Consider the following 26005-nt stretch of genomic DNA (forward strand, 5'->3'; position numbering starts at 1 on the left):
GTGAGTTTCCATAAGAGAGGTGAGGCTAATTGCATTTGACTGTTTCCTAATGCACATGTGGAAATCCCTGACTTTGAGGTATTAGGAAATGGCAATGCCCTTTCTGTTTGACTGATTGTTCTATTGTGCTCTGTTTATTCCTGGTCTAATGCCTTCTGGAGCCTTTGGAAAGCAAGCCTGCAAACGGGCTGATCCATGGTGGGTGGGCGGGTGAAGCCATGCTTCATGTTGAACGGTACGACTGAAAGGTTCTGTAAGGAACATATTGTGTTGTGCAGAGATATTTACAGGCGAGGGTTTGGAAAACTGTGAAAGAGTCCATACAGGTAGGGGTAGTTAAAAGTATAGCCTGGAAGGATAGATGGACTGGACATAAATTCCTGTAATGAAAAAGTACAGTTTTATTGCTTGCTTTCAGAGATGTAATGACTAGCCTCTATGTTTTTGGTCTTTCCTTTAAAACGTACAGAGCAAAATGTGAAGGTTCAGCTGTAGTCTTTGTTGTCGCTTTGTAATTGTATATTAAGCTGTTGCATTCCTTGGGCCAATCCAAATAAATGCATAAAAACACCTGGAGAAAAGGAACATGATGCTGGAAATATGGATATATTGTGAAACCCTATTGCTTTATATATAGTATATATATGTATATATATATAATATAGAGGTATATTGTGAAACCCTTTTGCTTTCCTGTCCTTGCAGAATTGCATTGTTATAGTTAGTCCAAAACATTTTCAATACCAAAAGACAACACAAGCTACCTATAAAGTCCCTTTGCCTCATCGTTGAGGTAATAATTCCTGTTTCCTCTGCAGCTCTGTGACTTCAACACTACTTTAAGTTCCCTCTCTTTATACTTGCAGTGGTGGTAGTTCTTGTTTATTGTTTTCTGTTCAGGGATCCCTCACAGCTTTGACATTTGCCTTGCGCTCACAGAAAATAGAGTTTTGAGCAGTAACTGATTAGACTGGTTTTTGGCCCATGGTACAGGGAAAAGCTGGGGGCTGTCTGTTCCACTTTGAATAATGAAGCATGTGATTTTGCGTATGTATGGACGGATGTACGTTTGTGTGTGTGTGTGTGTGTCTGTGTGTCTGTGTATTTCATTTTTTTTGTCACGTGTAGTGTTGCATGTGTTACAAATATAGCAGAAAATAAATCAGTGCCATAAACAAAAGCAAAGCAGTCTCCACGATGCAGATCTATTCTGCGCTGAGCAATTGAAAATGATTGTCAGGCAAAACAATCCTGCTCTGCGGCAGCTAAGGTTGTTAGCACACAATCATAATAGCGGTGCCCTTTCCACAGTAGCTCAGCGTGTTTGTTTTATTACGATGCGTACATAGGAAATCATCTTTTATTCAGGGAGCACAGTGATGTATCCATTCCGACACGAGTGCCTGTAACCTGGCCAAGCCGATCTTGAGCTTATGAAGAACTGGCAGAAAGAGCAATGGTGCTCCAATGGCGCTAAATGCATTCAACCTGTTCACCGGCCCTCTCCGAGGCAGCTAAAACGGAACAGATGGCTTTAAAAGGGATACCAGCAGAACGAAACTAAGAAAGCTGTCCTTTCCTATGAGGCGCACACAGTCCATGCCTGGTCTGTTGGAACGTATCGCTGTTTTAAGGTTTTTTCTTTTTGTGTTGGGTGGACTGTGTTTTGAGGCAAGTGGTCTGTTTCTGAAATAAGATCAGGTTGTGTGCGTCTGCCCTGGCGTGTCTCATCCCTGAGACCAGCACAGAGACCCTTGCAGGCAGAGGAGATGCCCGCATGTTCTGATTTAAGCGCTTGCGTAGCTTTGCTCTGACCTGGCTTTTGAAACTCAACGTGTAACAAGGGACAGCAACTTCAAAAGGAATGATGTAGTACCTGCCGACGGCGCCACAGTGACCAGTGTGTGTGTGTGTGTGTGTGTGTGTGTGTGTGTGTGTGTGTTTGTGTGTGTGTGCGTGTCCTGCTGCGGATGCTAATCTCTGGATCCCAGCCCCGGCACATCTGCTAAGGTCATCCCGGGTGTATCCACATGCCGTGACATCATTCTCCAGTTCCACAGCGCCATGGCGTCATCCAAGAGGGAAGCTCTCCACCTTGTAAAATTTCAAAGAAAAAAAATATATCTGTGAGCGTGATCTTCTCGTCTGGTTCTCAAACTCAGCATCTCACACACACACACACACACACACACACACACACACACACACACACACACACTCACACTCACACGCGCACGCTCTGTCATACCTGCCAGGTGTAGAGAATAATCCCCCTTTGTGCTCTGGCCGCCTGCGTCCTCTCCACATCCCATCATCCATCACACTTTAGCAGTGCTTCACACACACACACACACACACACACACACACACACACCCAAGCCAGCACTTGATAAATCTCCCCCCAAAGGCCTGGCAGATAACCTAGTAATACCACGGAGTGTGTGTGCCCTCTCTCTTAATGGTGTGTTCATGGGGTCTCACTCCGAGGGGCTCAGGGGGGCCACCTTCGATGGAATGTGAAGACCTCGGCCATTGTGAAGCGTCTTGAGACCACGCTCATTGTCATGGTGATATAGAATTAAATCAAACCTGAGTGCCCTAGGCACTCTCACACACTCTCTCTCTCTCTTTCTTTCTTTCTTTCTTTCTTTCTTTCTTTCTTTCTCTTCTCACACACACACACACACACACACTTTCACATTTCCTTTTTCCAGAATCATAGGTTCCATTACAGTTCCATGACTGTTTGTTTGGTAACATGTCCATCATGACCTTTTGGACTCCCAGGGTGTTCTCAAAGGAGCTTTGATGTTTTGTTTGTGTGTGTGTGTGTGTGTTTGCGTGCGTGCATTTATGTGTATGCATTTGAGTTTTGTGTTTGCATATGCGTGTGTTTATGTGTTTGTGTGCGCGTTTCCTTGGCAGCGTGTTGACGTGTTCATTAGTATGATGGTTTTTATAGTGCCAGAAACTGACTCTGGCGAACATTAGTCCGCCCCCCCCCCCCCCGCTCTCTCTGTCCCTCCCATCCTCATCTGCTGGACCAGCCCCTTACACTTTTCTCCTTCTGCCCAAGCTGTTGTTTTTCATTTGTACCGAATAACACACTCACACACTCCACACACACACACCATACTCACACCACACAGCCAAGGGCCAGTTCTCTCTCTTACTTCATAAAAGGAGCCAATTAGGATACAAAAATTGAAAAACACAATCTGCTCCAATTGGCTGTGTGTGTGAGGAGAGGGGTTATTATCGTCTTCCTCCCACAGAGGATCTGCGTGTGGCCTGGGTTTGGCCTGGACCTGGCACTGGCACTGGCACTGGTGTCTTCCTGGTGCAAGGCTATTTGGGATGGATTCTGTTCTTGTTGTACAGACAGATATATACGCCTAAAGGATACTGTGCAGTTTCCATAGGAGGAAACGGGTGTTTGGGTCTTTGTTGTTTTGTTTTTTACATGCGCAAATCGCCACAGGCTTGCTTGAAGGCATTAGAAAATGGCAGGTCTTTGTGTCTGACAGATTAGTCTGCTCTGTTTATTCATGCATTCATTTCTTCCCTCCCAGAGCCCAGGAAACAGGCTACAAGCCCCGCAAACAGGCTGCTTTCTCTGGGGGTGGGGGGGCGGCTCCATGTCGAGCACGTTGTAGATTAAAAGTCCTTTGAGGAACATGGTGTGCTGGGATGAAGTGTTGTACTGCTGCGAGGGTGTGGATGTTGTGGCCAGGTAGGACAGCCAGGCCGCCAGTAGAGCGTGGTAATGAAGAACAGGAGAGGCTTTTGCTGCCTGTTTCACTGAGATTGTGAACAGCGTTTTTTTTTTAGAACCTTTTTTTCCAAATGCACTCAAATGCAAAAAAATACTTTTGGTTCCCTCATCTCATGCTAGTAAAGGTTTCTGTTGGCACTTTGGTTCCCATATAGTTGTACTTTTTCTGGTTTAGTCCTTATAGGCTATTTATTTCCTTAAATCATGCACCATTTTTTCAACCTGATAAACACAAAATGACAAACCATTACAAACATATAAATCAAACTTGAGACCCCTCTGGCATAAACAGGCTTTGGAATGCAAACACTATACAGAAAAAAATACACAACCACATTGGTTAGATTAGACAAACATTTTCAGGGCATTTGGAAAGGTGCCTTCTTATCCTGACATAGTCTCAATGAATTTGATAAGTTGGACAAATTACCTTGGAGTGTAAATGATCACTAGTCTGTACACAACCTTTATTTACCTTTACCTCCAGGATGTGGAGTGAAAAATATACCTCACATAAGGTTAATGAAGTTGCTATTCGTGTCGAACAGGTTTGAAAGTACCTACAGTTTAACAGTGGAGGATCATTCTTTGGTAAGCTGAAGTTGCAGATGAGTCGAGTACTTTCTCGTCATACTGCATAAGATCTTGTGATAAGAAAAAGAGCGATGTCAAATAAGCTAGAAAAAGAATGAAAGTTTACATACTGTATTTTTGATACAGAACATGTAATATGCAGCATTTTGAGGCTTCTTGTCCTCATCAGGCAAACATTTTGAGGCAGTGAAGGACAGGAACGTTGCTTTTTAAATGTTTTTTGGAATCTAAAAACACAGTGTGCAGGGTTCAAACTGGGTCGGATATTTGTTTACGTTTGTCTGTTTTATAAGTTTTACGTTTATAGGTTTTCTATGCTTTCAAAAAGCTGTAATGATCCTGTTATTACTTGCAAGGTCCTCTCCCCCTTCCTGCTCATAAAACAGCAATTAAAAGAACACACTGACAGTCAGCATCTCTTGTCAAAGGACATTTCTCTCAAAATGTCGGCTCTACAGAACTAAGCTTAGTATTTAATTTTTTTCTCTCGACCTTGAATAATGTTCTAATTTCTAATATGCTACTGGTGAAGGAGTCTCTTTATTCCTCTTTTGTAATGCCATCCTCCTAAAAAAAAAAAAAAAAATGTTTTAACCTTGATTCACGGGAAACAAACAGAAGCAGCAGAACACTGACATTCTCAGATATTTTACCGTCTCACTTACAAGGCAAAGCCCTCCGTACCAGCTTTTCCGCCATTATCTTTGCGGCCACATAACTGACTGCGCTTCGTTCTGAAGGACGATCCTCTGCACACCTGAAAGAGCACATTTATTTATGTTAGTGGACATGTCTATATGCTGTCCAGAACTGTGTGTGTCTGTCTGCACGGTTAGGTCTGTACAAATGTATGCAAATGTATCTGTCGATTTACTTTTACCTCCTGTATGTCTATGTATGCGCATATATGTATGTGTTGGTTCTATATGCATGAAAATGGGTATGTGTGTGGCATGTCATACATCACTCTTCCATGTGGAATGAAAGAAATAGGAGAATCTTGGTCACAAGCAAAAACAGACAGAGCCCATTTTTCTACCTCTCAAGGTGTTTTTTCTTCTTTAAGAAACGACAGACAGCAAACCTCAGAAGACTGTGCTCCAGAGATGAGGCAGTTTGTTCCTCCGAGGAAATGACTTTTATTGTTTCGTAGTCAGGGGCTACATGACAACATAATGGCTGGATGTATCCCCTTACCTATGACCCTTATGTGGTAGAGCTGCTTTTATTTGGGCAAGACCATTTCAGGGAGAAGTATTGTGTGTGTGTGTGTGAGAGAGTTGAGAAAGAAACACAACACATTATCTTGTCCCCTGCCTTGGATTACAAATACTAAACTGCTTTAACAGGTTTCTATTGCTGTTTGCTGTTCCATTCTATTGTCTGTCACAAGCCAATTTAAAACATTTCAATCATGTACGCGCGTGTGTGTTTGTGTTTTAAACCCTTTTTTAAAAAACCCTTTTGAGTGGAATGACTGAGGAGGGTGAGTGTGGGGGCTCAGTGACCTTCAGAGAGGAGGGCTGTAGAGAGACACAGCTCCCCTCCTGTCATTTCTCATGTCATTTTGCAGTGAGTGCAGCAGTGTGTGTGTGTGTGTGTGTGTGTGTGTGTGTGTGTGTGTGTGTGTGTGTGTGTGTGTGTGTGTGTGTGTGTGTGTGTGTGTGTGTGTGTGTGTGTGTGTGTGTGTGTGTCCTGTTGCGGATGCTGCAAATCTCTGATTCCCAGCCCAGTGTGTTAGGTCTGCAATTTAGTTTCTCACCCACTGTTGCCATACGGCTGATTTACCCAGGGACACACACACACTAACACACACACATACGGCAAATTTTACTTAAGATGCAAGTGGCCCCACAATTCGGCTTAACGACTTTGTCATTTCCATCTAGATCATATCCTGTGCGGTGTGTTCTTCTTAAGACCATTAGCAGGCTGGCGTAATTGATGCTTGTTGTCAGGGGGAGGTGATGAGCTGTGGAGACGTGAACACTGGTAATGGAGCCTCAGTCCACTGAGTGGTAGAAAGTTTGTTCTCCAATCTACAAGTGTTCCTGGGGTCATAAAGCACCGCTAGCACCTGTCTACCTGTCTCATCAGCGCAGCGCAGCTCAAGAGCGGCTCAGTGCAGGGCTCTGGGTCTGAGTGGGGGCACTGACTGATGAAGCAGGCTGCACCACTGGACTGTTTTGTGTCACCCCTCCTCTCTAACCCCCCCCATCCACACACATATATACACACACACACACACACACACACACAGACACATGCACATACACACACACACACACACACACACACACACACACACATTTATACACACACACACACACACACATTTATACACACACACACACATATATACACACACACACACACAGACACATGCATATACACACACACACACACACAAGCACACAGACGAAGGCACATACACACACACACACACACACAGGCTCACATAACTGATGCTTTTGTCAGGAGGTGATGAGCCATGAAGCCATGGCAGTAGGGAGTTTGGTGTCCAGCCTGTGAGTGATCTTGGGTTCATAAAGCCCCACCTGTGCCTGCCCATCTCTGTCATCATGTGCCTTGTTTCTGGCCAGGACCGGCCCCCTCAGGCACCCCAGCATGACAAACATCTGAGGTGCCAGTTCTCAAACCCTGGTAGGAGAAACTTGGGAGGTTTTTCTGAGGTGTTAATGATTTGAACAAGCCCAGGTGTCGGCTAACTTTGCCGTTTTTTTTTTTTTAAATTTAATTTAGTGTCTGTGCCAGGTCAGGGCTGATTGCGTGCCAGAGTCGGCTTCCCACAGCGGATGATTTACCCTTCGGCAAAGCTGTCAAAACTCTCCCTATGAACTCCCTTTGAAAAAAAAAAAAGTGAAGAAAAGTCTAAAAGTGTGCTGTAGAGGTGTGATGATGGTGATGATGGCGATTGGAATTGAGTTTTCAACTTTATTTGAGCCGCTGTGCCGGTCCTATGATGTTTGTCCTTATTTAAATAACAAAGAGGAGCCCGGTTGGCAGAGATGAAAGAGCCTTTTTTTTGTCAGGCGCTGTCACTTTCCTTCCATATCCCCATATCGCACCATCTATCTCTCTCTCTATCTCTCTATCTCGTTCTCTCTCTCTTGTTCTCTCTCTCTTGTTCTCTCAGCACCAGAGCCCGCTCACAGAATAAAAACACCCTGGATATGAATTTAATGACATTCAGTTAACTCTGGACATATTCCTCTTTGTCGTCGCTCCCGCAGGGCTGGGCTGCAGTAGGTGTGAGGGAGCCCTTGTTCTCAGAATACTGCCAGGGGGTTCCACATGCAAGGAATTTGTCTGGGTTGTGGGGCGCCGGATAAGTTAAGTTTGTAAAGATGGAGAAGACAAAAGACATTACCACAAATGAAACTTAAATAAACTATAAAAATCTGAACACAATTTTACAAGCGTACATAGAGTATGTAAGTAAATAAATAAATAAATAAATGCCGGCTGTCCAGTGCTAGCGTAGATGCATTCTGTCCAGGAAGTATCACATGCCTTCAGCCTTCAGCCTTCACCAGCCACTGTCTAGCACTAGCACTAACACAAGAGCAGCTCAGTGCAGGGCTCTGGGTCTGGGTGGGGGCAGTTGAATGGTGGCAGTGACTGATGGAGCAGGCTGTGCCACTGGATTGTTTTGTGCCACACACCTCCTCTCTGCTCGTATGGCCCACCATCCACACACACACCCACACCCGTAATCTGTGTCCCCCGCTGCAGAACAGCACATGAGTCTGTTCTCGCAGTGAATTGTCTGTGGCCATGATTGTTGTAGGATGGTGCCTGTCTCGTCAGGGAGAAGTAGTGACTATTGTCCTTCTGTGGGCTCACAATATAGTCTCTCTCTTTTCTCTCCTTTCTCTCCTTTCTCTCTCTCTCTCTCTGTCTCTCTCTCCCTTCCTTTCTCTCTCTCTCTCTCTCTCTCTCTGTCAGACTGGGAGCTCCATTTAAAATAGACTCAGCCCCGAATGGAGAAGCGCGGTGAAGGCCCATAATTGGTGGTTAGTGTGCATGAAGGCAGGCCCACCGCAGCAGGAACTAAACGTTCAGAGCTCTGACTTTTTAAGAGATGTAGAGGTCAGGTTATATCAGGTTATCTCTCCCTAAAGAACTTTGTGAAGCTAGCAGTAGCACACCATCTCATGGGAAATAAAACCACTGTTTGAAGTTGTCCTTACACTGAAATAGTGAAGGATTCCATTTAAATAAAAGTCAATGGCTTAAAAGGACATTATAGTGCACCTTGAGAAACCAAAGATTATTAGATGTCATTAATCAACACAACCGCAGAACAAATGAATATCCCAAACTTAGTTGAATATTCAGTAGGATTTGTTGGAGTATTGTTTGGTGACTGATGTTTGTCTCCGCCATAGACCCTGGGCTGGCTGCAGGGTGCAATGACTGAGAGGACATTTGATATTCGCAAGGAGGTCATTTTCTAGTGTTTCTAGTGTCTAGTGTCTAGTTACAGTGATGCAGGCATGGATGGATATAATAATGGGAGAACCAGGTCGAAAGTAGCCCTTTTAAATTTGTAACTTACAAACACATCATAAGAGACTGAAAGCCAATATTCTGTGACCGCCAACATTCGTCAGATACAGTTCCATGTACAAAACAAACACAAATATAATGTATAGGTCTTTAATGTAGGCTATAGCCTCCCTAGGTGGACGAGTGAATGACCATGTCGTCAAATCAGTTGGACCGAGATGTTATCCTGGGGTGGACAGTTGGACATGTAGGGTGGGCAACTAAATAATGTCCAATAGATAATGTCCAAATACTACACGTCTGCCATAGTGTAGGCTGCAAGTCCAACTTCACAACACAGTGCTTGACACTAAATAATTCTTATTTGATGCAATCAAAAACTGTCAAACTGTCCTGCTTAGCAACTTTAGACGTGAAACTACGGAAAGACTTAGCCAGGGATAAAAAATAACCGTTATGACATTTAACCATATTTTTTTCATAACCAATAGGCCTATGCTGCATGCTATACCCTGCAACAAAACAAGATGATTATTATAGCAATGGCACTATAAGAAGAGACAAATCTTATGAATCGTTAATGAAATCCATGAAACATTTAGGCAAACAGGACTTCCCCAGTGAAGTGAATTGGCCTACTTAACCTGCTAAGGTTGCTAACATTTACCGCCACGTTCTATCAAACAAACCCCGAGAAGGCTTTGGCCACTGATGTTTCCGATAGACTACACCCTCCTAGTAGAAATAGAAAAAACAATCAGGCTATTCAGTAAGATATAGCCTTCTTCTGGTATTGATTAAAAAACAAGCGTCCTGATTAAGGGTAAGTTTTGTTTTGTGTGAGCGTTATTACCAGACATTTTGATCGGCACGTCTGTAATTTATTTATGTAATTTTACCAGTGAAAAACCGAGGGGGCAACAATTTCACCGAGGGGGCAACAATTTCACTGAGGGGGCAGTGCCTCCGGCAGTGTCTAAACGCAGCCCTGCAGAGTTTGACAGGAACCCAAGAACAAGAACACTGTCAGGGTTGAAAGGGTGCATCCACAGAAGTGCTCTTTATAAAGGTTGGGCTTGTCGAGACAAGAACCAACCCTGAATGCCCCACCACCCCTTCATTAGTTGACAGTGCTGCTTTTTAAGTTCTTGTTCAAGAGCCTCCTTGAATTGCTGCTTGCGTATCGCTGTCTGTGTTGACTGTCTGGTGGGAACTTTCTGTAGTTTTTAATGTAGCACCTCGCTGAGTTTGTTTTCTACCTGATCCAGCTATTTACTAGTATTGCACGGAAGCGTCTGCTAAATGAATAGATGAATAGCTCCAATGAAATAAATGTGTAATAAACACATGGACGACTCCTTACACAGTGAAGCAGTGTGGCTGCAGTGTGCCCCCCAATCCCTCCCCCCACACGCACACACACACTTCCTCAAAACAAGCTCCTGCCCTACAAGTTCAGTGCCTTTAGAAGTTCCATTTAATTCGATTACATTTGATTAATATAGTTCCATTACATTTTATGATATAGGTTAGCCTCAATGCCTTGTACAGAACCAAGGCCTGGACCATCCCTAGAGCAAGTGCACAGGCGCCAGTGTCCAGACAAAAATTCAGATATGCAGTCCTTGATTCTGGGAAAAGGTTGTTGATATTCAGGTTCACCAACCATTACAACAACAAAAAACTCCCCTTTGTGACCCTGAAGCCAGGTCTGTTTATTGTCTGAACTAGTGTACTGCTTCGGCCGAGATATTTAGTTTTTCCCCATTACAGAGCCAGGACTAGTACAAACAGGCACACAGGCAAACCCCCCCCCCAGAGTGGCTGCACCCACAGCAAGCACACAGGCAACAGAGGCAGAGACTCTGTTCCAACAGAGGGAGCAGTAGAAGAGGGGGAAAGTGTGCGGCGCTCCTGGAAGAGTCACGCTAATGATCCAGCTGAGGAGGCAGAGCCTGATGATCCATGACCAGACGCTTTTGTTTCCCCCCTCTGCAGAAGATTACTAATCTGCCCTGCGAGGCCAGAGGAAACAAATTAAGATTGTTACTTATGGACCGTCTCCCATCTGTGTGTGTACACACGTGTATTCTGTGTGTGTGTGTGTGTGTGTGTGTGTGTGTGTGTGTGTGTGTGTGTGTGTGTGTGTGTGTGTGTGTGTGTGTGTGTGTGTGTGTGTGTGTGTGTGCAGAAAGCCACTTACCCTAATGAATGCAATGACGCTCCCATCTTAAGTAAACACTGTTACTCACTGCAACTTGTGACATGTTTTGAAATTGTGTGTGTGTGTGTGTGTGTGTGTGTGTGTGTGTGTGTGTGTGTGTGTGTGTGTGTGTGTGTGTGTGTGTGTGTGTATTCAGCATGCCCATCTGTACATGAGCGAGGAGCATTGAGATGAGACTGGCAGACCCGGCTGTTGGAGGCATGCAATGATATACTCATGTTTTCATTAGACTTTCATGAGGAGGACCTGCGAGGGCGGAGTGACCTCAGCCTCACTCCCCCATGGCTGTTAGCATAGAGTTAGGGTTGAATTCATCACCACTCCTCTGCCTTTCAAAGGCTCTTAGAGGAGACTCACAAGACTTGGCACTCTTCAGGCCAAGAACTTTGTGTGTGTGTGTCTGTGTGTGTGTGTGTGTGTCTGTCTGTCTGTCTGTCTGTTTGTGTGTATGTGTGTGTGTGTCTGTGTCTGTCTGTGTCTGTGTCTGTGTCTGTGTGTATGTCTGTCAGCAACAGAGGAAGAGTGAGAGTGTGAGTGTGTGTGATTGAGAGAATTAAAAATGTACAAATGCAGAGTTGTTGTTTTTTTGTAAAGGTGAGATGTGAGTTCATTTGGAACAGTTTGACCCGTTTGACTGGGCACTCCTTGGGTAAACAGGTGGGCCGCTTTGTCCCTGAATGACCCCGACAGCTTCACACCATCTTGAACAGGTGCAACCGTGTCATTCCGAAAGAATCGCCATGGTAACATGCGGCAGGTGCCTCTCTCGCCAGAGAGCTCGGATGTTGGCTGTGGGCGAGAGGAGTGTGTGTGACTGTGTGTGTGTGTGTGTGTGTGTGTGTGTGTGTGTGTGTGTGTGTGTGTGTGTGTGTGTGTGTGATGTACCTCAGCCCCAGCTGGCCTCTGATCACTTTGAAATTCGTCTCGCTGAGGTGCATGAGGCAGCTCCTGCCACGAACCTTTCATCTTCAGACCAGCGAAATACTGCAGCCCACGGCGCCACTCAATCGGAACTAAAACCCCACAGAACCAGAGAAATACACACAGTGCAAGTGAAGGTGCTTTTCATGCCTTTTTACCAGAGAGAGAGAGAGAGAGAGAGAGAGAGTGTGTGAGAGACAGAAAGAGTATGAGAGAGAGAGAGAGTAAGAGAGAGTGAGTGTGTGAGGCAGAAAGAGTATGACAGAGAGAGAGAGTAAGAGAGAGTGTGTGAGACAAAGAGTATGAGAGAGAGAGTGTGAAACAGAAAGAGTATGAGAGAGGGGGGAAAAGGTAGATCAGAACAGATGGAAAGGGAGGAGATTGAGAGAGTGATAGTGAAAGAGCGAGATGGAGAGATATAGATAGAGAGAAATAGGGGGGCAGATCTTCTCTGAAAGGAGGCGGCGGCGGTTGTGTCCCAGACACGGCCAAGTTATAATCACTTGGCTCCTGCGCGTTTTCCCATGATCCTTCACTTTGCTTGTTCCAGTCCAAATTCTTCTGCCTCTGACACACATATGCAGAATACTACGACACTGCACACAAAAACATGCGCGCGCACACACACACACACACACACACACACACAGACACATCTACACAACCGTCACATCCCCTGAGTACTGCACGATGTTATTGCTTTGGTTGTTGCTGATGGTGTTGTTTGTGTAATACATGGTGTTCATCCAGCATATTACAGTGATTCTGCTGTGAGGGAAGGGGGAGGAATGTTGTTGACTGTGGTTGACTATGGACCCCCCCATCCCCCACCCCATAGGTATGAATGCCGTTGTGGCATAACAGGAGTGTTATTATTCTTCACAGTCTCCTGGTTATCTGGGTGGCCACACACACACACACACACACACACACACACACATACCCTAGCCCACCCTGTGTGAATGAGCTGTAGGCATCAGACTGGCCAGGAGTGTGTGTTTCTCCTTGTGGTTCCCCCCTCGCGGTGAAGTTTGTTTTGGATTAGTTCTGCTTGGTTTCATTTCACTGCAGCCACTTTGCTTTGTTGGGCTTTTACATCCCAATCAGATACTCTCCTTAGAGGTCCTCCTCTGTGTGTGTGTGTGTGTGTCTGTGTGTGTGTGTCTGCGTGTGTGTGTGTGTGTGTGTGTGTGTGTGTGTCTGCGTGTGTGTCTGCGTGTGTGTGTGTGGAGGCCAGAGATGGGAGGGAGGGGGGTGGATCTCGAATAACAGGCACTTTCTCTCTCCGCTGGCATATTTCCAAGGCATAGTAGAGGGAGCAGCCATTCTCAGTCTGCCCCCCCCCCCTCCCTCTCACACACACATTCTCTCCCTCTCTATCTCTCTCTCTCCCTTTCTTTCTCTATCTCTCTCTCTCTCTCTCTCTCTCTCTCACACACATTATCTCTCTCTCTCTCACACACACACATTCTCTCTCTCGCTCTCTCTCACATACACACACACACACACACACACACACACACACATCTTGCTCATTCAATGGCATCCAAGACAGAAGTCATTCTCTGCTCCCCCTTTCTCTTCCTCCCTCACTTTATATCTGTCTTTCCCTCTCTCTCTCTCTCTCACCCTCTCTCTCCGGTTGTCTCATTTCAGAGTAAGAACAGCATTCATTCTTACTCTCTGCTTCCTCCATCTCTCTCTCTCTCTCTCTCTCTCTCTCTCTCTCTCCCTCCCTCCTCCTGTCATCCGCACTGTTGCCGCAGCAGCCACAAACGTTTCTGCACACTTTTCCGCTGCTAAATCTCTGGACAAATATTTGCCATGTCCCCATAAGTGTGTGTGTGTGTGGGTGTGTGTGTTTCCACAGAGCACAACACACACACTGATATTGGTTTCCACAGAGCCAAGCACAAGGCACACAAACATTCTCACACACACACACACACACACACTGTAAGAGAGGAAATGGGGATCTGTGACAGGGCATGCGTAGGTCAGACGATCCTGACCTATCCCAGCATGCTCAGTGTGGGACTAACTGGTGAGAGAAGCGGTGAGAATGAGTCACTGTGGTGTTTCTGGGCCTCCCCGTTAAATGAACAGCACGTCCAAGTGGATATTTAAGGCACCCAGAGCCTGCTTTATTTGAATGGGTTTGGACTCTGCAAGTTAAGCTCATCTTAAAGTGTCAAAACATGCCATCAGCCAAAAGAACAATGACGCAACGGACCCTTTTTGCTTGTCCTTATCATAAAACATATTTTTAAAAAGACTTTGTTTTTGTTGTTTCTTTGTGTATGTGTGTGTGCGTTCATGTGTAACGCGTATGCGTGCATGCCTGTTGTGTAGCTGTTGTTTGCGTCCTGACGCCTGGCCATGTGTTTTGAGTGTGAGCTCACCACAGCAGCAGGGATTTACGGCTGAATGGAGTGTGGTGTGTGACACTAGACACACTACACTACTCTCTCTCTCTTATTCACAAGGACCCAGGGAAGACACACGCACACACACACACACACCCACATACAGACTACACAAATAAGAACACAGACAGACATACAACATGCACTCAATCACACACAGGACTATCACACAACACTGACAGGCCCTCCAAACCACTCACCACCCCAAAGGTCTTTGTGTGTCTTCACTTGTGGAACCTTGTGGGGACGTTGAGATATTTGAATTGCCCGCACTATGCCCCGGCCGGTCCCCACTGGGTTCCGGGTAAGATGAGTGGCCTGTTCTGCTCGGTTCTTCTCGGCGCTCGCTCTGATCAGCACACAGGTCACACACTCCTTCATTGTGGACCCGACCTCAGTGCCGTAGCGCTGGGAATTGGTTTCAATAGCAACGTTTTTCATCTCCGCCGAGAGAAACCCTGGCCTTATTGCTCTCTCTCTCTCTCTTTCTCTCAGTCCTCTCTCTCTCTCTTTTTCTCTCACTTCTCTCTCTCTTTCTCCTTCTCTTCCTCTCTCTCTCTTTCTCTTCCTCTGTACCTTGGTTTTTTACCCCTTTCTCTCTCACTCTCTTTCTCTCTCTCTCTTTCTTTCCCTCCCTCTACCTCTGTATTTTACTCCCTCACTCTTTATAATCTTTTCTCTCTCTCGCTCTGTCTCTCTGATTGAATCTCCTCCCTCCCTCCTTGTCTAAGGTCACCTCTCAACTGTTACCGCAGACACATTTTTCTGTCTCAGGGTTCTTGAGGGATAGTTGTTGCTCTCGTGTAGGGTGCCTGAAATAAGTCCCCCCACCCAACACACACACACACACGTACGCGCACACACACACACACACCCCTCACCTGCCTAAGATTGCCTCATGACCTTCTGTAGTTACCAGTTCCTCACTTCCACTCCTTTCTCCTGTCCTGTCGTTCATGAAATGAATGACTCTGTTTTCATTAGAGGGCCGCTGTTCTGAAGCTCACCTCAGGAGGCCCTGGGAGGGAGGCGTGGTGCCCCGCGCTGATCAGAGGGGCCGCCTCTCTCACTCTCATCCCCTCTTCCAGCCTAGTCTAGTCTAGATTTCAAACAGACTCACTCTCATCCCCTCTTCCAGTCTAGTCCAATCTAGTTTTAAAACGCGCTTCATATTTAAGTGGGAGATTATCTTGTGGAAGCCACTATCTCAAATGGCCAGAGCCTAGTAAACATTGACATGTATAGTACCGCCTAATGGCCTGGCTCTTTGAGATTGTCAATAAACTATTAGGTTCTCGTAAATGGGGCTGTCTTATCTTTTAATGGAGAGATAGAGACAGTAAAAGCTGTGCTGTTGAATGTACAGGAAGGTTGTTTGATTTTCCTCTGGCCAGGGCGAGTCTTAATTCGGCCGATATAAAAACCAGCTGTAGAGCAGAGCCTGTGGATTCAGAGGTCAGCCAGAGCACATAAATAGGCTTTCTCGCTCTCTCTCACTTTCTCTTGAACTCGTCTTTCACTTTCTTTCCCTTTCTCACTTGCTCCCTCCCTCCCTCTCTCTCGCTCTCTCTCTCTCTCCCTCTCTCTCTCTTTCTCTCTCTCTCTCTTCCTCCTTCTCCACCCCCCACCCTTGTGTCTTCCTCGGGTGCTGTAGTGTAGTGCTGGGTGAATAAGACCCTAGGGCTTGGTCTGTTGGGATCCATGCAAGCTGTGAGCTGTGAGTTCCTCGAGTGGCAAATGACAGAGCAGTGAGCTGTCAGAGGCAGCCAGATGGTACCAGAGAATGGTGTGTGGGAGACCAGAGGGGGAAGTAATGACTTGGTGTAGGCAGGGCTGTGTGTGTGTGTGTGTGTGTGTGTGTGTGTGTGTGTGTGTGTGTGTGTGCACAAATATGCCTGTGTTGGGGTATGAGGGTGTGTTTGTGTACATGTGTGTGGGTGCAAATGAGCGTGCGTCTGTCGGTCTGTGTTTGTTTGTGTGTGTGACTGTGTGTGTGTGTGTTTGGCTATGTGAGTGTGTGTGTGTGTGTTAGTGGGGTGTGTTTTTTGGTATGTGTTTTTGTGTGTTCTTGTGTGTGTGTCTGTGTATGGTAGTGTGTGTTTGTCTGAGTGGGTTCATTTTGGTGTGTGTGTGTATGCTAATGTGTGTTTGCCTGTGTCTCTGTGTTTGTTTTGGTGTGTGTGTGTGTGTGTGTGTGTGTGTGTCTGTGTATGGGAGTGTGTTCGCCTGAGTGGGAGTATTTTGGTGTGTGTGTGTGTGTGTGCTTGCGTGTCTTTGCCTGTGTGTGTGTGTGTGTGTGTGTGTGTGTGTGTATAAAGGGGCAATGAACAGATGGGAGAGAGGAAACAGGAGTACTCCAGGAAGGATCGGGGAGGGCTGAGACGGACCCTGCAAAAACAACCCAGGAGCAGGGTTCCCTCTGTGGGTCAGGGTTCCCCGAGGCGGGTCGGGGCTGCTCCCTGCCTGCCGGCGGAACCGCCGTCTGCATGATCCGTAAACACAGAACCTTTGATCCGCGCCCGGAACGGGGAGGGTGGAATGCAGGGCAGGTCAGGGGCTAGGATCTGTCAACCGTGACGTAACGGAGAAGAGTGGGCTGGAGGGGGCTAACGTTTACCTTCACTCCAGCATGGGAATGTGCTTCCATAGCTTAGGGCTTTTTCACAGGCATACCACAGCTATTAGGCCACTGGGTAAACCATGTTCTTTAAATAGGAAAGTTTACTGGACAGGATTGGTATTTCCGCTATGCCCAAGCTGTGTGTTAAATGCATCAGTATATGCATATTATATTATATTATATTATAACATACATTTTTGTATGTATAAACTACCTTTGGTTCATGCAATATATGTAAACATGTCTGTCTGGCTCAAAAGGCCCTTCAGTCTGACAGTGGCCGGCCTATTCTTTGAGGAGATTTGTAGTGTGGTGGTTTTGACTTGTAGCCCAAAAGTGAAAGCGCTAAGCACCTCTGTATATGGATCCACTCATGGCGCTGATAGTGTTGTGGAGCGCAGCCATGTCCTAACCAGGCCTCCCCTCAGAGACTGTAATCAAGATGTGAATGTGGCTGCTGGAGGATTCAAGTCTAAAAATCAACCTCTCGGGGTTATCCTCTCTGAAAGGTTAACTGAGGAAATGTGTTATTCGTTTTTCTGTTATTGTCCTATTGCTAAATTGTATCCACCCAATGACTGTGATTAAGATCTGTGAAGTTGTGTGCTGCAATTAACCTTAAGTGACTTCTCCTGCCTGTGATTTATATGTTGTGCAATCTAAATTAGACCGCTGGACTAGCCCCTTAATCACACACAAATTAAAATCGCTAATCAGAAACGGCTGTCTTTCTCTCTAAACGTCTTAATTTGTCGCTCAATATGTTTTTATCGCTCCCCTTCATCTCTCTCTCCCCCTCCTTCCCATATTCCCTCCATCTTCTCTCTCTGTTTCTCTTTCTCTCTCTGACTGACAGGTCTTGCCAAGTTAGCCGTCTCATAGGTCAGAGATTCATTGTGCATGTTGTTTGTCTTTTTAAGGGTTCAGGTGGAAACACACACCATGGTGGGGTCTTTGGGAGCTGTGGTGACAGCTGGGGTAGATGTTGGGGCAGTTGGGTTAGATGTTGGGGCAGTTTTGGTAGATGGGGGTTTGATGTTTAAGATGTAAGTGGTCATAGTCTGTGGGAGCATCACTGATGTGGAATGATTTTTTGACTTGATGTATTAAAGTTTTCTGTCTCTCTGTGTCTCTTCTCCAGAAACCAAAAAGAAGCCATGTCAAGTCTCCATCACCAAAGTAAAGAAGTTTGCAGGCTCCTCTGTGTTTGTGCGTCGATCACAGTGGTCCATCGACCTGCTGCGTCAGGTCAATGGCATCGACCCCAATAGAGTGAGTAGAGCTCTCCCCTACTTTACAATGTGTGTGTGTGTGTGTGTGTGTGTGTGTGTGTGTGTGTGTGTGTGTGTGTGTGTGTGTGTGTGTGTGTGTGTGTGTGTGTGTGTGTGTCTGTGTGTTTGTTGGGCACAATCCCAAACTTAGTGAGCACAGATCTTTCCAACTTGTGATTTTTCTTCTTCCTCAGCAGTTAGACCTGGTGTGCGTGTGTGTGTGTCTCTGTCTGCGTGTGTTGGGCCTCTTTATCCCCTGTCTCAGCAGGTGGTATTGTGTGTGTGTGTGTGTGTGTGTGTTTGTGTGTGTGTGTGTGTGTGTGTGTGGGTGGGGTGTTGATAAAAGCATGAATCTAGCTGAGGAAGCACACTGATTGATCTCCCTGCCCTTTTCAAGCCCAGGAGCTACGAACCTACTGCACCACCCTCTACAGTTACCCTTAGGGATGCACTGATACCAGTGTTTTTAGACCAAGTACAAGTTACATTTGTGTACTTGCCAGTACAGAGTACCAATACGAGTACTTCATAATTTGCCGATGCCGGTGTTCTTTAAAAGAACATTGCAAAATAAAAGGATTAGGAAGCTAAAAGAGCATAGAGTTTAATTGATTTCATCAATTAACAAAAGCATAAAAAAGTAAATAAATAAAAAGTAGAGTGCATTTGATCAGTCAACAGAAAGCATCTGAGAACTGTTTGGTTTTAACTGATACTGGCTACAGTGCGAGCGACTTTGATGTCATCTAGAAGTTGATTCCAGAGCTGAGCAGCATAGCAGCTAAAAGCTAATTTACAATGTTTAGTTCTGACAGTGGATATTACCAACAGATTACCAACATACTCTATTTCCTGTCATAGGACCATGCTTATTATCCTCTCTCCTCCCTGCTGTAGGACTGTGCCGAGTTCGATCTGACCTTTGACACGGCGTTTGACCAGTGGGTGGCCGGCTCGGCCGGAGAGAAGGGCATCTTCGTGCAGGTGCTGCACACGTCCTGTCAGCAGCACTGCTCCGAGAGGAAGCCCGAGTTCGTCAACTGCCAGGCGCACCTGCTCAGAGGTGAGAGAGAGGAACGCCGTACACACTCATCGCCTTACGATAAAGAAGTGCATTTTCAGTCAAGACCCAAACTTTTACGTATACTTAATGGAGTATACTAGAGGTTTTGAAGTATACTTTGAAGTATATGAAGTACTTTGAAGTAAATGAAGTATACTTTGAGGTTTTTTAAGTATACTAGAAACTCATTTGAGAAAACAGAGGAATAGTTTCTGTACCTCGTTTTTTATGCACTTACAAAACAAAATAGATGAACCAGTTTAGTCCAAACAAACAGATTTCTAACTTCTCTTTCAATTTAGTCCACACAAGCATATTTTATGCTTTGTTATTAGAATATACATGTAAAAGGGTTTTTAGAAGTATGTTGTAAATGCACTGCTTTTCCGTAAGGAATTTACACACACACCTACGCTCCGCCTGGGTCTGTGGCTCACACACACACACATACACACACACACACACACACACACACACACACACCCCTCCCCATCAGCCACAGGCCAGCGGAGTAGTTCTCTCACCCCAGAAGGTTGGTATTTCAGCAGTTTTCAGGGCATGCTTATCAGAGTTTTAAACATGAGCTTGGAAAGCGTTCAGATTTGTGTGCTTGTTTGTGCAGTGAGAGCACATAAGCCCTATCTGCTTTCAGAATAAACCGCACCGGGTTAGAGAAGCAGGCTTCTTTGCCAGCGGCAATTCTTATTGGAGAACTCAAATACGCTCATCTTCTCCCTGATTGCATTTGATTAATTTTTGCTGTCAGAAATACCACTCTTCTAAAAAGATGAACTTTCACTCCTAAACTGTTCCATATTAATATAAACACACACAAACACACACACACACACACACACACACACACAGTGATCCCACACAAGCTGTGCCAAGCTGCAGTATCTCTATGTGTACCTGTGTAGTAGGAAAGGTTGACCTGTACCTGATAAGAGGAAGGTTTACCTGTCCCTGCAGTGAGAAAAGGCTTGTCTGTGCCTGCTAATAGGAAGGTTTACCTGTCCCTGCAGTGAGAAAAGGCTTGTCTGTGCCTGCTATAAGGAATGTTTACCTCTACCTGTGACTGAAATAGCTTACCTGTTACTGCTATAGAAGACTTTTGCCTATACTATATGTTTATGGGAAGAGCTCCTGTTGGGCGCTGCTGTCAGAGTGGCTTAATGCCTCAGATGTGGGAAAGGCCTCCCCTGCGATTAGCTGGCTGTGAGCAGCGGTGCTTTCAAGCGAAGTTAAATAAAACCCAAACCAACAGTAAGATTGTTTCCCCCGTCTTTATTGGCCATTGATCGGTCTCCCCCCTGTGCTCCTCGCTCAGCTTGTTCACACATGCAGGAGTGCACATCACACATGCAGGAGTGCACATCACACATGCAAGGAGTGCACATCACACATGCAGGAGTGCACATCACACATGCAGGATCACATCACACATGCAGGAGTGCACTGCACATCACACATGCATGATGCTGGGAGAGAGAGAGGGAGGGAGAGAGAGAGATGGGAAGAGGGGAAGAGAGAGAGAGAGAGAGAGAGAGAAAGAGAGAGATGGGAAGAGAGGGAGAGAGATGGAAAGAGGGAGAGAAAGAGAGAGATGGGAAGAGGGGGAGAGAGAGAGAGATGGGAAGAGGGGAAGAGAGAGAGAGAGATGGGAAGAGAGGGAGAGAGATGGAAAGAGGGGGAGAAAGAGAGAGATGGGAAGAGGGGGAGAGAGAGAGAGAGATGGGAAGAGGGGGAGAGGGAGATGAAGAAAGAGTGATAGAAGAAGAGGGTAAAATAGTGTGTGGGGGGGTGAGTGGCATAGGCTGGTGGTGGTTTTCCTCCATGAGCTGGTTAAAACCGCATTGACTCCCTCTAGCACAGAAGGAGGGAGGCAAAGACTGAAAGGTGCTGTGCTTGTAAAGCTCACTACTGCAGTTAAGAGAGAGAGAGAGAAAAAGTGAGGGAGACGGAGGGAGGGAGAGAGAAAAGAGAGGGAGGCTGGTTGGTTGTGTTTAACATTGTTTAATTTTCACCTTGGGAAAGAGAGAGAGGGTGTGTGTGTTTAATGTTGTTTAATGTTCACCACAGCAGCTGATCGAGAGTGATTGAGTGAGTGTGTGTGTGTTAATACATAGAGCGAGGGAGTGTCAGAGAGGTGGAGGAGTGTATGCGTTTAGTATTCAACATTGTTTAATGTTCACCACAGCAGCTGATCGAGACTGTGTGTGTGTTTGAGTAAGGGTGTGTGTGAGTGAGTGAGGGTGTGTGAGAGAGGTGGGGGGGTGTGTGTGTTTAGTATTCAACATAGTTTAATGTTCACCACATGAGCTGACAGCGAGAGAGAGGTGTTGAGTGTGTGACATTCACGAGGAGAGGTGGGGGTGTGTGGTTTCGACTTCCACCTCCCTGAACAGAGAGGGAGCGAGGTGAGAGGGTGGTGTCTGGTGTGTTCAATACTGTTTCGGCAGAGAATGACAGAGAATGAAAGGGTCCTGGGGATTTAACGTTTAAAGGTGCAGTCCGCGATTCTAATCTCTTACCCTTTTTGTCAAATTCAGCAAATTGCTTCTCCCGGTCCTCTAGCTGTCCGCTCAGTGTTTGCGTTGGTGTTTGTACACAAACCTGGATCTGTGAATGGTCAACAAACCTAATGGCTCGGACCGAGTCATAAACAATCCCAGCCAATCAACGCACGTGCTTCAGGTGCCTGGAAGGGAGGGGTGTCATTTGATTGGATGTTGAGTGCAAATATCAACAGGCTTTTGCATCTTTAACATTCACTGCTTGGTTAGCAGAGGGGAAGAGGGGATAGAGTGGGGGAGAAGAGAGGGAGGGAGGGAAGAAAGGCACTGAGATTGAGGGAGAGAGGGGTGGTTGAGTGAGAGACGGAGGGAAGAGTGAGAGGGCAAGTGGGAGATGGGGTTTAGAGAAGGAAGAGAGGGGAGGAAAGAGAAAGGGAGGGATGAGGGTGAGTGTGCGAGAGAGGAAGAGAGATGGAGGGGGCCTGGAGAGGAGGGGGGAGAGAGTGTGTGTGTTTGTGTGCATGCGTGTGTGTGTGGCGTTGAGGGTGTTTAAGGCTCACCCAGGCACGGAGTGAGACCACTGCACTCAGCATCCTCCCCAGCTGGCAGAACCCCAAGGGGGGCATCTAAAGGTTGGCACCTGGGGCAGGGGTGGGAATTAAGCACCCCCCTGATGTGAGACCTTTATACAGAAACTCCCGCTGACACACACACACACACACACACACACACGTCAGGCCACGATCGGACTCCCTTCCACCAGGCCTACACTCACTGGGGACAGATCCCTTCCAGAGCTGCCTTCTCTTGGGAAGTGAACCTTTTGCTTAGTTTGACCTACATACAGTAAGCTTACTCAAGTTTGCTAGTTTTACTTGATATGTTTTGCTTAGTTGTGCTTTCTATGTTGTTAAGAGACTGAAGTTTTCTGTAGGGAAACACAGTTGGCTTACATTTGACCAGAGGCAGATTCCCAGTCAGGTCTGTGGAGGCTCAGGATTAGTGTGTTTATGCCAGATCGCTTCTGGTGTTCCACTGCCTTTGACCCCTGCCCACCAACACCACTGCTTCCCGCACACACACACACACACAAACACGTGCGTGCACACACACATGCACACACAGTCACACGCAGTCACACGCAGTCACAAGCCTCCATGCCTGACTCCCCCTTCATCAGACACAGCTCATAAATCATATGCCCCCCTTAACTCTCTCTGCTCCTTTTCTCTGACACACACACACACACACACACACACACACACACACACACACACACACACACACACACACAAATACAGAGTAGATGCAGTGTACAGGATGCACACACACACACACACACACACACAGATGCAATTCTCTCCTCTCAGCCCACTGAAACTCTGTGTGTGTGAGTGTGTGAGAGAGCATGTATACTTGCTCAAATGAGAATGGCTTGAGCCAGCTGAATTAATTCCAGAGGGTAATGGTGCCTCGAGGTGAACTCCTCTCAGAGAGAGAGAGAGAGAAAGAGAAAGAGAGAGAGAGAGAGAGAGGAATGACAAACTATTGTAGCAGGAGGGGTAGAAAAGAGTTGAAGATAGGAGGGAAGGAACATGATGGATGAGAAGGGAGGAAAGGAGCAGGGGATTGTAAAAGAGGAAGTTTTCTGCTCAAAGTTTATTCCTGTTAAAAGGGAGTTTTTCCTTGTCACTGTCACCTTAGTGCTTAATCTAGGGGGTTCAGGCTCTGGGCTCTGTCAAGCACCTTGAGACTATTTGAATTGGTATCAGCGCTATATAAATACAATGGAATTGAATTGAAAACTGACAGGGATGAGAGGAAAGGAAACAGGATGAGAAGATGGGACGGAAGGTGGCGGAGAAGAATGGCTTCTGGGAAGAAGGAGCACGCAGAGGGATGAAGAAGAGACGGCCATGGTGAAGAAGAGGGGAGGAAGAGACGAGGACGAGGTGGCTGTGAAGTAGCGCTGCTGTGTCTGGATGTGTCCTCTGTCCTCCTGTCTGTCCGTCCGTCATCCGTCTGTCCCTCCCAGTTTAAGTCTCACACCAGTGCAAAACAAATATGATGACGCTGCTCAGGTGTGGGACAACAACTGTGACGGACACGTCTACAGACCTCCTCAGAAACCAGCGTGGCCACCACCCTTCTACATCAAGGACTCGTGGAAGAGCATGTCTGAGACCTTCACACACGCTCAAGCTCACTTCTGCTAGTTGTAGTTGGTCCTCCACTTCAGTGCAGGGAGCTGCAGGGCTATGAGTGAAGATGCAGAGACTGGTCCTCTTGTGTCCCTTGAGTCACCCTGGACCCTGAGCCAGATGAAGGCTAAGGCTTCATTTGTGCTGGCTGCAGATTTACTGTATGTGGTGATGGGGTGTAGCAGTCCCCAGAAGTGTGATAAGTGGGCAGCTCTTTATTTCCAAATCATTTTGTTTTCTGTCTGGTTCCCGAAGTGTGTGTGTGTGTGTGTGTGTGTGTGTGTGTGTGTGTGTGTGTGTGTGTGTGTGTGTGTGTGTGTGTGTGTGTGTGTGTGTGTGTGTGTGTGTGTGTGTGTGTGTGTGTGTGTGTGTGTGCGCGCGTGTGTGGCAATGTGCTGCTTTTATACACAGTCCTCCTCCGCAACCCACTGAGACCCGGCACGTTGGGGGAAATCAGTAATGTGCGACTAAGCATGCTGTAGTCTGACAGGCAATTATCTGTTCCTGGACATGATAGCTAGTCAATAGCCTCCCTCCTTATTTTATACAGACACGTGCACATACACACACACACACACACACACATACATACATACATACATACACACACTCACACGTAGTTCGCCCTTTCCAAAGTGCATGCGGCCCACTACATTAATTGGCCAGGCTTCGCAGTAGGCTTTCGGAGGACTGACATTTCAAGGTGGCTGGGATTACTGGCATGGGTGCTGGCTTGAGGGGGTATTATGTAGTTAGCCTGGCGTCGGTCTCGTGTTTTACGACACATCCGTTTCGTTTCATGACTGCAAGAATTGATGCTGTTGGTGACAGTGGACAGAGGCGCAGTGTGCTCAGTCTTTGGTGGCCTTGGTTTATTTTTCAGTCAGTCGATGAAGATGTGATGATGCTAAAGCCCTGTTATCAGCGCCCTCCCGTGGGAGTGACCTTTCAGAAGACACCGAAATCAGAACAGCTGGAGCAGATATGAAATTTCTTCACTGCATGAGTCATTGGACTGAGTGGAACTGGATGGTACCAGTTACTTTGCACCACAGTTGGACCGCATTTAATAACACGTCAGATAGTTTGGCACAGGGACAGCTGTAGTGCCTCCTTATTACCAATAACAGCAGAGGAGCCTGAAGCTGAACCAGAGGAAAGCCTAGTTGTTGGTTACATTGGAGCTTCCATCCTGTGCGTTATGTCAGATATTGTACAGAAAACATACAACAGTAGATTACTATAATAACTTTATGGGAGTGTAGGGGTTTATTCTTCTGTAGCTCTTCTCCACTGTATCCATATCTGAATGTGCAGTTCATATTGTTTCATCAGAGTAATAAGACGTGCAGACTCTCAGGGATTTCTTAGGCTTGCATCAGCTCGCTCTGGTACTTTACAAAGACTGTCATCCTACATCAATCAGCACATTTGAAACACTTACTAATGATACTAAATTTGAAATATTTATTAATCTTCCCCCAGCCTCCTGAAATAATGTTTTTAATTAATTTTGTGCATGGAGTGATTTTCCTGACATAATTGACTGTTCTCTCATGTGTGAGTGGTGCCTATAGTATGATCAGATTTACTGAAGCAGACCCAGTGGCACAGTGCTCTGGCAGCATCACATCTCTGTCTCTTATTCAGGTAAATGTGGTGTGTTGAGCTACAGGAACTCTCACCTGACCACTAGAATCCTCAACACTGACTGCATTCAGAACATTCTAGATTAGAGCATCCCTTCACACATCGGAACATCGTAAGTCAGTGCATGAGTGTTGAGATGTTCTTAATTGGAATGTTCTGACGGAGGTTTCTAGAACACTACTACAGTAAAGAAACTTTTTTTTTCATAGTC

The 26005-nt window shown here is 46.2% G+C and overlaps 1 protein-coding gene across 3 annotated transcripts in view; it reads left to right on the forward strand.

Moving 5' to 3' along the window:
* The window catches only part of stxbp6 (syntaxin binding protein 6 (amisyn)), a 91223-nt gene that overhangs the window by 51566 nt on the left and 13652 nt on the right, over positions 1 to 26005 (forward strand). For all 3 annotated transcript variants that reach the window (XM_031580875.2, XM_031580877.2, XM_031580876.2), the window contains 2 exons: positions 18235 to 18365; positions 19262 to 19427. In XM_031580875.2, the coding sequence (XP_031436735.1) occupies positions 18235 to 18365; positions 19262 to 19427 (297 nt within the window). The remainder of the gene's footprint in view (positions 1 to 18234; positions 18366 to 19261; positions 19428 to 26005) is intronic.

This window comes from Clupea harengus, chromosome 14 (genome assembly GCF_900700415.2).
Source record: "Clupea harengus chromosome 14, Ch_v2.0.2, whole genome shotgun sequence".
NCBI lineage: Eukaryota > Metazoa > Chordata > Actinopteri > Clupeiformes > Clupeidae > Clupea > Clupea harengus.